Source organism: Carassius carassius, chromosome 25 (genome assembly GCF_963082965.1).
Source record: "Carassius carassius chromosome 25, fCarCar2.1, whole genome shotgun sequence".
NCBI classification, from domain to species: domain Eukaryota; kingdom Metazoa; phylum Chordata; class Actinopteri; order Cypriniformes; family Cyprinidae; genus Carassius; species Carassius carassius.
The window spans coordinates 23591366-23605972 of NC_081779.1; the positions used below are offsets into that span (position 1 = coordinate 23591366).

General features: G+C 40.3%; 1 protein-coding gene across 1 annotated transcript in view; it reads right to left on the reverse strand.

The window, feature by feature from the left end:
* Window positions 1–362: 362 nt before the first annotated feature.
* LOC132104448 (collagen alpha-1(XXVIII) chain-like) overlaps window positions 363–14607 on the reverse strand; it is a 29222-nt gene continuing 14977 nt past the window's right edge. Inside the window, exons 20-34 of the mRNA XM_059509925.1 lie at window positions 14297–14368; window positions 13950–14018; window positions 13654–13722; window positions 13505–13573; window positions 13360–13428; window positions 13199–13267; window positions 13048–13116; window positions 12868–12936; window positions 12685–12765; window positions 3096–3131; window positions 2973–3009; window positions 2328–2882; window positions 2096–2250; window positions 797–1064; window positions 363–659 (exon numbers count right to left, since the gene is read on the reverse strand). Coding sequence (XP_059365908.1) covers window positions 487–659; window positions 797–1064; window positions 2096–2250; window positions 2328–2882; window positions 2973–3009; window positions 3096–3131; window positions 12685–12765; window positions 12868–12936; window positions 13048–13116; window positions 13199–13267; window positions 13360–13428; window positions 13505–13573; window positions 13654–13722; window positions 13950–14018; window positions 14297–14368 — 1860 coding nt within the window. The 3' untranslated portion in view covers window positions 363–486. The remainder of the gene's footprint in view (window positions 660–796; window positions 1065–2095; window positions 2251–2327; window positions 2883–2972; window positions 3010–3095; window positions 3132–12684; window positions 12766–12867; window positions 12937–13047; window positions 13117–13198; window positions 13268–13359; window positions 13429–13504; window positions 13574–13653; window positions 13723–13949; window positions 14019–14296; window positions 14369–14607) is intronic.

Here is a 14607-nt window from a genome sequence, read left to right on the forward strand (position 1 = left end):
ATGCACTTATTGTGATGTTTTTATCGGCTTTTTGGACTCTCATTCTGACGGCACCCATTCACTGCAGAGGATCCACTGGTGAGAGTATAAGTGATGCAACATGCTACATTTCTCCAAATCTGTTCACATGAAGAAATAAACTCATCTACATGTTGGATGTCCTTAAATAGAATTCAAATTAATAGAAATATTTTCTATTACTATGGAAGGAAAATTAAAAATGAAGAAATTCGTAAAACATTCAATGCGACTATATGAAAAAAAAAATACAGTACTTTGAATATACATGTTATTCTCTAGAAAATGGAGAAGCATTAGTCTAATAAACATTAGTTAAAATCCACCGTCAGTTAATTAATTATTTATTAATCCACCGTCAGTGCAGAAGGATTCTTACTGTTCTCATAAAACACATGTACGACAATGAAAATGTATCTGCATAGTGCGTGATTGCAAAGTCGAGGCATGCGCTTCATCGAGAGGGTTTTATGTCTGCACACAAGTGTTTTGACAAAGGTCTTCCGTCTCGAAACGATTGCTGTTGCCTTGGCATCCACCATACCAGAACTGTGCGCACGCGTTGGCCTCTGGGTCATAGTACCACATCACCCTGTACTCCCTACATGGCCCAGGATCCAATCCCAGCATACAGCCTACCTCTGAAAAACAACAACAACACACATCTGAAGTATTTCAAACTAAACAAAATCAGGATTCTGCCTAAATTTAAATGTGAACATGCAAGATGCATGTGCATGGTAATACCAGGAGCAAACATCAGTCAGCCTGTGTTTACCTTTTATGAAGGTGTTAGGCTGAGGGGCCGGTGGAGATCGCGGAGCTGGGTTCATTTCTGGAACAGGCCGCCAGTTAATGGGCGTCTGGGGTCCGAATACTGAGATGGAGTATTGTCTCGTCCTATCTCCAACTGGGGCATCTGTCACCTTAGGAAGCTCATTTAAAGACTCGTCAACGAAGGGCATCCAGTTGTCGTTATTGTTAATATCCGTCTCGTCATAGTCATCTGGAGAAGAAGTGGTCTCAAACTCAGTTGGAAGTGCAGCCTGTGATAAAGAGAGACTTTCAGACTGTGTGGCATTGGACCGGGCAGAACTTCTCATCTGGGAACACAAGCTCTTTCCAGCACCTTCAGCTAAAATTGACATTATGAATTAACATGGATCATTTCACGTGCACACTTTTCTCCATATCAGTGTTTCTGTTCTTAAGCTTATAGTCTCTTTTCATATTTTTTGATATTATGTGACTTTTATCAGATCTATTAATTTATTTGACCTGTGGATGCGTTTGATTACTAAATTTCTAAATTTTAGTTAAATTATCACAATGTTTCATTAATTCATTCACTTGTTTAATTAAATCATGTCTGTGTTTTAATAATTCTAATCTTAATTAAATTGTGACTTAGATTGTGATTTAGTTCAATTTAGTTAAAATGTGATTTATCTAAAAAGAGGGAATTAATTAACACATTGTAAACAAGATCAGCGTTGGGGGTAACACTTTACATGTGACGCAAGTTATATGATCATATTACTTTTTTTCAAGTAACTAGTGAAGTAATGCATTACTTTTAAATTTTTTGGAGTTTCTTTTCCAAATAAACAACAAAAGTTACTTTGTTTTCCCATTTATTCACTGACACTCTCCTGTCAGTGTCAAAGGCATTACTTATCATTTTCACATTTGGTGTGAAAGGGCCATTGGCAAAAAAAAATTACTTTTATATATTAAAAAACAAATAAGCAGAGTAACACAAAAGTAACGAAATGTATTACTTTCCATAAAAAAATAACTAACGCCGTTAGTATTTTTTTATGGAGGAACAAAATATTGTAGTGCATTACTTTTAAAGTAAAATTTTACTAGCTAGGACAAAGGAAAGAGTTAATAAAGTCACAGAAAGTCCATTAATCCTTAATTCATGGTCACAATATGTTTTTTGTTCGTCTGCATGTCATGGGTGGGCGAGTTTATTTTTGTTTAAGAGTTTATATAGTATATAGTCTTTATTTGCTACAGTAAATCAGAATTTATTACTTTTTTAGTTAGAAGTATACAAAAAAAGAGAGACCTCTTTGCCCTCTGTGATGAAATCATTCCTGGTGGGAACCTCAGTTCTTTCTTGAACTGGCTCAGGGCCAAATGGAGGGAATGGTTTGCCGTTCGGGCTGAAGAGCGGTACATCAACACTCTCACAGATCTGACTCAGCAGTTTACTCTCCAGTGCTGAAAGTTCACAGTAAGTTAGCTAAAAAATATTTAGCCAATTACATCATATTTAAAAGAAATCCAAGTGTACATACTGTGCAGTTTCATGAAGTCATCAATCAAGTAGACATAATCTTCATCAGGATCAAATGCCAAAATGTTCATCTCATTCTTAAACTCTGTATACTGGGCATCACTGCTTTTCATGATGCCAACCACGAAGATCTCAATCCCAGCATTGTGGGCCTCTTCCGCAGCATCTTTCAGCCTCACTGAATCCCGCTTGTCGGCCAGACCGTCTGTCAACACGACCGCAATCTTTCTTATGCCCGGTCGTGCTACTCGGAAGAGCTGAGTGGCCTGGTGGATGGCGCTGCCAGTAAAGGTGCCCTCACCCAGGTACGGCATCTTGCGCACGGCAGCTTTGATGCTTTCCCGGTTGGACAGCTGTTGTAGACTGGTCACCACCACATCCACGTGACTGAAGAGCACCACCCCAACACGTGTGGCTTCAAGGCTCACAGACACGCGATCGATCAGAGTGTTCACGAAATCCTTCACAAACTCAAAGTTGTCTGGACCTATACTCTGTGAGCTGTCAATGATAAAGACCAGCTCCAGAGGACTCGTCCTACATTTCAGATCACATCCTGAGAGAAAACGCACAAAAAGTAATTGACTCCACCTAATGCATGAGCTATATATAGATTTTTGTTTGAATAATAGGGATAGTTATATACCACATATTTCTCGGATTATTCTGATCACCTGGTCTCGCTGTGGGATCAAGTTCAATGTATGTTATTTGTACAATAGCAGTCAGTGTTCAGAAAAAAAGTTTGAAGAAAAATGTTTTGACTCACAGATAGGCCGGGCTCTCCCTTCTCTCCTGGTTTTCCCTGTAATTTAAGTTGAATTTTATTATTAACAGAGTCAAGTTTTAAGGTATAATCTACATAATCCTGAAACCTCAGGTTAAGGTAAATACTGAATAAAAGGTGGCCTACAATCTATTGCGGTTCCATTAGTGTAATGGTGTGGTCATGTTTATTGTTGTTCGCCATGTTTTCATGGACAAAACACTGCTATTTCAAATGGAGTCTACTTGATTGGGAATTTTACATGATCAAGATTTGCATTCTTTACAAAGGTTTGTGACAGAAAGCTTCTTGGTTTGAAAGTTATTTCATGCATTGCTACACTACTGATATTGGACAGTGGACTTTTTTTTGGTCCACAACAAAACCTCTCCAAAAATGGTCACACTTTATTTTAACAGGTCCAATCCTCGCTATTAACAAACCATTAACTATGACTTTTACCTCAATAAACCCCTAATTAGCTTATTAATAGTTAGTGAGGTAGTTGTTATGTTTTATTACAGGGGTAGGATTAGAGATATCGAATATGGTCATGCAGAATATATGCTTTATAAGTACTAATAAACAGGCAATATGTTAATAATAGGTATAGGGTTGAAAATCTTTGCTATAAGGTTAATGGTGTTTCATGTGTTGTAGTACTCAAAATTTGAGTTCCTGTGGCTCAGTGGAAGAGCATCACATTAGCAGTGCAAAAGGTTGTAGGTTCAGTTCCCAGGGAACACACATACTGGTAAAAAAAGTGTCTGAAGTGTCTGATAAATGTAAAACTGAACTTGGTCTCAAGACTGTGTCCAGGACTATATTTTAATGGGCTTGTCATGGACTCATTCACAATCGTAACAACAATTATGATACATCATTATACTTGCGTATTTGTGGTTATAAGTTTAAGAGTATGATTATTTATAACACACAATGAACACTATATTAAAGGGTTAGTTCAGCCAAAAAGGAAAATTATGTCATTTATGACTCACCCCTATGTCGTTCCAAACCTGTGAGACCTCCGTTTATCTTTGGAACACAGTTTAAGATATTTTAGATTTAGTCCGAGAGCTCTCAGTCCCTCCATTGAAAGTGTGTGTACGGTCTACTGTCCATGTCCAGAAAGGTAAGAAAAACATCTTCAAAGTAGTCCATGTGACATCAGAGGGTCAGTAGAATTTTTTGAAGCATCGAAAATACATTTTGGACCAAAAATAGCAAAAACTAAGACTTTATTCAGTTTGTCTTCTCTTCCGGATCTGTTGTGAGCGCGTTCACTGCAGTGTAGTAATACCCGGTTCAAGAAAGAATCACTCGATGTAACCGGATCTTCTTGATCCAGTTCACCGAATCGAACTGAATCGTTTGAAACGGTTTGCGTCTCCAGTAAGCATTAATCCACAAATGACTTAAGCTGTTAACTTTTTTAATGTGGCTGACACTCCCTCTGAGCCAGGGGTAGGCAAGTTCAGTCCTAGAGAGCAGTGGTGTCAAAAGTATTGACATTCATTAGTCAAGTAGAAGTATAGATACTAGGGTTTAAAAAGACTTTTGTAGAAGTTGAAGTATCAACTCAAGTTTTTTACTCAAGTAAAAGTGTAAATTACTGGTTTAAAAAACTACTTGAAGTATAAAAGTAAAAGTAATGTAAGGGAAAAAAATGCCATTAAGAACAAAAGCTTAGGCCACACTACAGGGGCCTATTGTGCACTACCCCACCTCCTCAAAAAAACTTTTTCTAAAGGCCATAGGCCATAATGACTATAATGTTATATTAAAATGTTCATGTTGAAAAAATTGGGATGCACTAGGCTACCTGTTTCAGCCGCATATATGCCCATTGAAAATGAACGCACTTTAGTAGAATGCAAATACATTAAAGAACTAGAGATATGATGACTATAAGTATTGTAATGGTGCAAAAAGTCAAACTTCAGAGGCATGTCATCAATAACCTTTAATGGAATGTAAATGTACAGCCAAGCTTAGCTGCAGGAATCTGCGAGGGCAATGGACAAGAACATTGGTGCAGGCTCAGTAACAATTACTCTTGTATGGTTGTCTATTTACAATAAATGTAGTGCTGTCAAAATGAATGATTAATCCAAGTGTTTAGTCAAAAACTAAAAATGAAAAATAACTCATAATCCTGATACCTTCTTGCTTGATAGCTTCCTGTGTTCGGTAAATACGTCTGCTATGTCCAGTTTGGGGGGGGAACGAGTTACAAAGTTGGTAAAGCCTAGTTATCACAACATTGTCAATTGCGTTGTCAATCGCAAACGATAATTTATTAAAACGTCTCGCTACCGAACTACCTACAGTAGCTTAATTTGTGAAGGACGAAGAGAGTAGTGTATGTATAAAGTACGTATGATTAAATTAAGTATATTTAAATAAGTGTAATTAAAGTATGTGTTCGTTCATATGTGTTAAGGGCTAGATTTTCGCTGGAGGAAACACCTGTGGTGTGACAAGCAAAAACTTTACAGTAGCTAGATGAGAAACCGACTGCTCCCTTGTGACCTTTTTTAAACTGTATTTATGACAAAGAACTGCACAGATAAAGATATTCTAACAATCTATCGATAAACACACACCTTGTGTCCTCTGTTTGTTTTTGAGTCGCGGTCTGCGGATTGAAGAGTGCGCTGAAAGACGGGAGGAGACCGGTCTGACACCGGTTTCATATGAAATTTAAGGGGACTGACTCTGAGGCGATCGGATACCGGTTCCATACCCAACCATACTTTTAAGAAATATATTTTTTGATAAACGAACCCAACACCGACTATGTCCTGGCTGGGGTGTGAAGTGATTTGTGTCATGTGCAGGTGCGATGGATCGCGTACAAACCAATAGGGCGTCGGAATGGTATATGTTTATACTTCTCATCCAACCACAATCCAATTCACTCCATCCGGATGGCGCGATTTATCTGGATAGGTTTTTTTTTTTGAATGATGACAAGTCGGAATGAAAACAAGCCGAGATTAAATAGCAGTAACGAAGCGATTTTTAAAATGTAATCAGAATCAGAATGAGCTTTTATTGCCAGGTATGTTTACACATACGAGGAATTTGTTTTCGTGACAGAAGCTCCACAGTACAACAGAATGACAGCGACAGAACATAAAACACATAATAAAAGAATATAAAAATACAAAACATACAAATAAGTAGACAAGGAATGACAATATACAAATTGACAATTGTAGGCAGGTATATTACAAAAATGCAGTTATGTATGTACATGTATATTATGTGCAAAATTTAAGTGTATACTAAGTATGTGTGTTAGATAAATTAAGTGTATGTGTATATAAATATAAAGTGTAGTGTGTTCAGTGTGTTCAGTGTGTATCGGCTGTTCATAAGATTGGATTGCCTAAGGGAAGAAACTGTTCCTGTGTCTGGTCATTCTGGCGCTCAGTGCTCTGTAGCGTCGACCAGAGGGCAACAGTTCAAAGAGGGAGTGTGCTGGATGTGAGGAGTCCAGAGTGATTTTAACAGCCCTTTTGCTCACTCTGGATAAGTACAGTTCTTGAATAGATGGGAGAGTTGAACCGATGATTCGCTCAGCAGTCCGGACTACCCTCTGTAGTCTTCTGAGGTCCGATTTAGAAGCTGAGCTGAACCAGACAGTTACTGAAGTGCAGAGGATGGATTCGATGATGGTGGAGTAGAACTGTTTCAGCAGATCCTGTGGCAGGTTAAACTTCCTCAGCTGGCGAAGGAAGTACAACCTCTGCTGGGCCTTTTTCACAATGGAGTCAATGTGAATGTCCCACTTCAGGTCCTGAGAGATAGTGGTGCCCAGGAACCTGAATGACTCCACTGCAGTCACAGTGCTGTTCATGATGGTGAGTGGGGGGAGTGCAGGGGGGTTTCTCCTGAAGTCCACGATCATCTCCACTGTTTTGAGCGTGTTAAGCTCCAGGTTGTTGAGAGTGCACCAGACAGCCAGCTCTTTAACCTCCTGTCTTTAAGCAGACTCGTCACCGTCCTGAATGAGGCCGATGAGTGTGGTGTCATCTGCAAACTTCAGGAGCTTGACAGAGGCGTCCTTAGATGTGCAGTCATTAGTGTACAGGGAGAAGAGCAGTGGGGAGAGAACACAGCCCTGGGGAGCTCCGGTGCTGATTGTACGGGTGCTGGATGTGTATTTTCCCAGCCTCACTAGCTGCTGCCTGTCTGTCAGGAAGCTGTTGATCCACTGACAGACGGAGGTGGGCACGGAGAGCTGAGTTAGTTTGGGCAGGAGGAGGTTTGGCATGATCGTATTAAAAGCCGAGCTGAAGTCCACAAACAGGATCCTCACATAGGTCCCCTTTCTGTCTAGGTGTTGGAGAACATAATGCAGTCCAATGTTTACTGCATCGTCCACAGACCTGTTTGCTCTGTAGGCAAACTGAAGAGGATCTAGCAAGGGTCCAGTGATGTCCTTCAGGTGGGCCAGCAGACGTTAGAGCCACAGGCCTGTAGTCATTTAGTCCTGTAATTTTGGATTTCTTTGGGATGGGGATGATGGTGGAGCGTTTGAAGCATGAAGGGACTTCGCACAGCTCCAGTGATCTGTTGAAGATCTTTGTGAAGATGGGGGCCAGCTGGTCAGCACAGGATTTCAGACAGGCTGGTGTAACACAATCTGGGCCTGGTGCTTTTTTCCTTTTCTGCTTCCGGAAGACCTGGCGCACAGCATCCTCGCTGATCTGTAGTGCAGGTGTGGGGGAGAGGGGGGATGCAGGAGGTGTGAATGGTGAGATTGCTTGATTGGAGAGGTGTTCAGGATGGGTTGCAGGAGCTGTTAATGGTGTGAACGGTTGTTTGGAGAGGCATTCAGGGTTGGTTGCAGGAGTTGTTATTGGTGTGAACGGTTGTGTGGAGAGGCGTTCAGGGCAGCTGATGGGTGTTCTTTCAAACCTGCAGTAAAACTCGTTCAGATCGTCTGCCAGTCGTTGATTTTCCACAGTGCTGGGGGGTGGTGTCTTGTAATTGGTGATCTTCTTTAGACTTTTCCACACTGATGCTGAGTCGTTCAAAGTGAACTGAGTCCTTATTCTTTCAATATAATTCCTCTTTGCCACTCTGATCTCCTTTTCCAGTGTGTATTTAGCCTGTTTATACAAGACATTGTCCCCCTTCCTGTAAGCATCTTCTTTGGCCTGACGGAGCTGTCTGAGTTTTGCAGTGAACCACGGTTTGTCATTGTTGTAATTTAGTTGAGTCTTGGTAGGAATACACATATCCTCACAGAAACTGATATATGATGTTACGGTCTCTGTGAGTTCGTCCAGATCGGTGGCAGCAGCTTCAAAAACACTCCAATCAGTGAGGTCAAAACAAGATTGTAAATCCTGCTCTGCTTCATTAGTCCATCTTTTTACGGTCCTTAATACAGGTTTAGCTGATTTTAGTTTCTGCCTGTAGGTCGCTATAAGATGAACCAGAAGGTGATCAGAACGTCCCAAAGCTGCTCGTGGAACAGAGTGATATGCATCCTTTATTGTGGTGTAACAGGGATCCAATATATTACTGTCTCTGGTGGGACATGTAACATGCTGTCTGTATTTTGGCAGTTCACGGGAGAGATTGGCTTTATTAAAGTCCCCGAGAATGATTAAAACAGAGTCCGGGTGTTGTTGTTCTATCTCTGTGATGTGCTCAGCGAGTTTCTGTAAAGCCAGACTTACTTGCGCTTGCGGAGGGACTAACCAGAATGAGCGAGTGAAACTCCCGCGGCGAATAGAACGGCTTGCAGTTGACAAACTGCATTTCTAGATCAGGACAGCACATCTTCTTTAACACAATTACATCTGTACACCACCGTTCATTGATGTAAAAGCATGTCCCGCCGCCGCGCGATTTCCCCGTTGATTCTGCGTCGCGATCTGCTCTAAACAGCTGAAAGCCCGGCAGATGGAGCGCGCTGTCCGGTATGGCGTCAATCAGCCAGGTTTCCGTGAAACACAGAGCAGCAGAGTGTGTGAAATCCTTATTTGTCCGAGAAAGCAGAAGGAGTTTGTCCGTTTTGTTGGGTAGAGAGCGTAGATTTGCCAGATGGATGCTAGGCAACGGCGTTCGAAATCCGCGCTTCCTGAGTCTGACGAGCGCGCCAGCTCGCTTTCCCCGCCTGCGCGTCCTGAAGCGTTTGATCAGCGCCGCTGCTCCTCCGATAACAATATTCAGTAAAACGTCTGAATAATTGAAATCCGGAAAAACATCTTGTGGTGCGTTCTGCCGAATGTTCAGCAGTTCATCCCTGGTGAAACTGATTGCAGGAATATAACTAAAGAAAGGACAAACTAACAAAAAGACAAAAACATATGCAGAGCACGTCACGGAGGCAGCCATCCTGTACCGGCGCCAAGTCAATAAGGAGTAGAAAGTACAGATACTTGCGTGAAAATGTAAGGAGTAGAAGTAAAAAGTCGGCTGAAAAATAATTACTCAAGTAAAGTATAGATACCCCAAATTTCTACTTAAGTAATGTAACGAAGTATGTGTACTTCGTTACTTGACACCTCTGCTAGAGAGCCGCAGTCCTGCACAGTTCAGCTCCAACCCTGAAAAAACCCTCACCTGTCTGTAGCCTTAGTAATCCTGAAGACATTGATGAGCATGTTCAGGTGTGTTTGATTAGGGTTGAAGCTGAACTCTGCAGGTCTGCGGCTCTCTAGGACCGAGCTTGCCTACCTCTGCTCTGAGCTCAAACAAACCAATATCCTGGAGTAATTCATGCACTCAAACAGTACACTGACTGAACTGCTGTGAAGAGAGAACTGAAGATGAACACCGAGCCGAGCCAGATAACGAACAAAAGACTGACTCGTTCTCGAGTCAAGAACCGTTTCTGTCGGATGCGTCCGATTCGAGAACCGAGGAGCTGATGATACTGTGCGTGTGTGATTCAGCGTGAAACAGACCGACACACAGAGCGTCTGAATCGAACTGATTCTTTTGATGATTGATTCTGAACTGATTTTGTGCTAATGTTATGAGGGCGGGTAAACCGAAGGAATCAAGGGCAATCATCGACAATGGCGTCATTAAGTCGATCGCAAAAGAACCGGTGAACCATTTTCTTCAACCGGTTTATTGAATTGAACTGCCAGAAAGAACCGATTCGCGGAAAAGAACCGAACTTCCAATCACTACTGGTGATCCGACAACCAATGCAACCGGATCTTGACTCGAGATCGAGTCACTCGTTCATTCGTTATCTGGCTCGGCTCAGTGTTCATCTTCAGTTTTCTCTTCACAGCAGTTCAGTCAGTGTACTGTTTGAGTAAATTAATATACTCCGGGATATTGGTTTGTTTGAACTCAGAGGGAGTGTCAGCCACATTAAAAAAGTTAACAGCTTAAGTCATTTGTGGATTAATGCGTATTGGAGATGCGAACCGTTTCAAACGATTCAGTTCGATTCGGTGAACTGGTTCAAGAAGATCCGGTTACATCGAGTGATTCGCTCGTGAAGCGGATATTACTACACTGCAGTGAACACGCTCACAACAGATCCGGAAGAGAGGACAAACTGAATAAAGTCTTAGTTTTTGCTATTTTTGGACCAAAATTTTTTTTCGATGCTTCAAAAAATTCTAACGGACCCTCTGATGTCACATGGACTACTTTGAAGATGTTTTTATTACCTTTCTGGACATGGACAGTAGACCGTACACACAGTTTCAATGGAGGGACTGAGAGCTCTCGGACTAAATCTAAAATATCTTAAACTGTGTTCCAAAGATGAATGGAAGTCTCACGGGTTTGGAATGACATAAGAGTCATAAATGACATAATTTACTTTTTGGCTGAACTAACCCTTTAAATCTACTTCATTTACAGTATAATGGACTGTATTATATCTTGACATTGTTTAAGATCTGCACAGTATACTTCAGCTTGTGAGTTGTTAGATATTGAGTGTTATTAAAGCGTTTCCTGTGGAGCCAATGTTAATTAATTGATGTGAGCTTGATACTACAATTGAAAAAAACAAAAACAATGTTTTATTTGGTTACATTTTATTTTGACGGTCACCTTAATCAATCGACTGTAAACAACTATAAGCCACTACATGCCAACTAACTCTCATTAGAGTATTTATAGAGTTACTTATCAACAGCTGTCTAAAGGGTACCATCAAAATATTCAAACTAATATAACAATAAAAATTGTTCAAAGCAAATGTGTCATATTACAGATTCATCTGATCTGATATCTGATCTCATGGCTTATGTTTGAGAGAATTTTTTATATTATTATTACTTCTTATAAGTGGTATTTGACCGCTTTAAGTAAAGTAGCATCAGAAAAATGGCAAGATATGAGACTTATAATACATTATAACTATGAGAAATATAATCCATTGTAAAAGTTGATGCAACATGTTCTTTGTGTTATAAATCATCATACTCTTAAAAGCCATAACAACAAATAAGTGAATATTATAATTTATTAAAACTGTTCTTATGAATATTCATGAGATGATACAACATATTATAAGGTTTTTATAATGCATTATGCATTCATTATAATGTACGGAGCCCCGCACATGACATGCATGAAAATAATAGTAGTACTAAAACGTGCACAGGATTACTATTGCGTTCCCTCAATTTACTATTTCGTTCACTCGATTTATAAATAGTGCGCACGATTTAGCAAATCAAGCGAACGCAATAGTAAATCGAGGGAAAACAATAGTAATCGTGTGCATGTTTTAGTACATTGAGGGAACGAATTAGTAAATTGTGCGCACAATTTATTTATTTTTTCTTGCATGTTATGTGCGGGGCTCCATAATAATGCCTTAAGAATACCCTTATAATGTATTATAAATACGGGCTTCATAGAAAGTGTTACCAAAATGGGAAATATTGGGAATGGGAATATTTTCTTGTGCTGTGTAAATTACATTTCGCCAGGTTAGAATAATATCTCAAGCTTCATGCTTGATTTATTTGTAACACATTAACCTCAAAAACTTTTCCACTTCCCCCTTCTGAAAATTGTGTGGTGTAGCGATATGATGACAGCACCCTAAATACTATCAAACACTCCAACGCAGCTCCATTCTTCACGAAAGATGGATAAAAAGGAGCACAGGAAACAAAAACCTTTAAAACTGATATACAACCCACCAAATCACATATATGCAGATTTGCACAGAGTTAATATAATCACAGAACCTCGGTGTTCGGCGGAATATGGTAGGTCTTTTGCGGGTGAATTTTTACTTTACAAATTACAGACATGGCCAATTCGCATGGGATTAAGATTACTACAATTATTATGTCACTAGGTAATCCTAATCCCGTGCGAATAGGGCTTTTGATTGATGACCTATTCCAATCTTGGGTACTAATACATTTCAGATTGTGGTCCATTCGGAACCATCTTTAGGTCTTTGTCTGGTCTTAGACTCTACCCTGTTATGGTCTTAGCCTTGACTTGGACTCAACCTACATAGGTCTCAGACTCAAATGATTCAATCTCAACTACAACACTATCCGGTAAACCATGCATACATCAACTGGAACTGAATGTGAACCTTGGCAAATGGGTAATCAGATATTACCTTGTCTCCTGTGTGACCAGGCATTCCATGTTCTCCTCTCTCTCCTTTTCTCCCACGTTCGCCTGCTAGGCCCCTGTCACCCTGAAACCATCAGAATTAATTTCTCATCGCATTTGATAAGTAACATAAGTATTAACTGTACTGACATGTAATACAGTTAGTCAGTGTTTGCCAATCTAGTACCTTCTCTCCTGGCAGTCCATCACCTGGAGGCCCTCTAGGGCCAGGGGGCCCTAGAAACCCAGGATCTCCCTGTGATGACAAAATGTTTATTTAAAGGTCTATGATTCTGTATGGTTAAGTGTTCTGCTTGTTGTCCAAGCTGATAGAGCTTTAGTAAGCCTTCAAGCCTTGGGTCCTTACCTTGGTACCCTGAATTCCTTCTCCTGGAGGTCCTGGAAGACCATGAGCACCAGGCTGGCCAACTACACCCTATAAAAATCTCATATGCATTAATAAATGTTGAATATATTCTGAGCCAATGCACATTTTATTTTAAGAAGTGTTATCAAACCTTTAGTCCCATCAGTCCAATTCCTGGAGGCCCTAAAGGGCCGGTCACTCCAGGTAAGCCCTGGTCTCCCTGGAAACAGCAACAACACCAGTTTAGCCAAAACTGACTTTTTTTTAAAACACAGAGTAATCATTTATTGTGAATTGCATAATGACAAATACCTTTGGTCCAGGAATTCCTTGTCCTTCAGGTCCAGCTTCACCTGGTGGCCCAGGCAACCCTGGAAGCCCCTGAGAATATATTGTATATCTCCTGGTTTTGTTTTCGGGGGTTGTTCTTATCAAGGTTTTTGTCTCCTTTACATACCTGTGGTCCGGGGTAACCCTCTCCCTTCATTCCTTCAGGCCCCACTGGTCCCGGACTTCCTCTGTCACCCTGAAACATGCCACATAGATTTTATTAGAGAAAAACAACTCCAATTAAACCACATACTAATTTGTCTTTAAGGCTATAACCTTAGGGCCTGTAGTCCCAACACCTGGCTCTCCAACAGGACCCGAGGGGCCTGCAGATCCTGGCTCACCCTAACAAAAAAACATGCAACCAACACAATGATATGTACTGTACATATGTTTGATACATACAGTAATATATAACTTAAGGTTGGAATGCAAAAAGCCAACTGGCAAAGGCTATTTTCTCTAGCTTAACCCACAAATGATCAGATACCTTTAGTACAAATATTACTTATATTTTTACCTTATGTAAATAGTAACTATCACTATTTGCAACTAATGAGACATATACTCACTTTTGAACCAGGTAATCCTCGACCCGGTGGTCCAGGTAAGCCCATCATACCTAAACTTCCTGGTTCTCCCTATGCATGAAAGAAAATCTGTTATTTCCAGTTTTTTTAAACATGTTTATAGTGTATATAAGACAATGTGGACAGTGAGAGATATATTTTGGATAGTTTATGGGATTAATGGATTTATATTCTCACAACCCAGCATGTCTGTTAAAGGACTGTTTATAAGCAGCCATCAAAGTGTACAACCAAACCCTAAAGATCTTTTATGAAGTCCTTAAAAGTCATCTGACATTCCAAACTTCTAAAGATTGTCTGTGTTTAAGCTCTGTCACTGTCTCACCCACCTTGGCCCCTGGGGGTCCTGCTGCTCCAGCACTTCCTGGGAGACCCCTCGGTCCTCTGTCCCCTCTGTCCCCCTGTGGAGAGATTTACAATCACAATTTACAGTGACATTTTCCCCTTCAAGACATTCAGATGAGACAGTATTTGAGACGTTATTCAACTTTTTTTTTTATCATAGATAAACTTTAAAATTTAAAAACATCTCGAGGTCACATTTTACCCCCAAATCAAATTTAGTAAATGCATTTCTCATTCTCAGTGGTAATTCACATTTAATGCTTATTACTGTTACAGTAAAAAAAAAACTTTAATA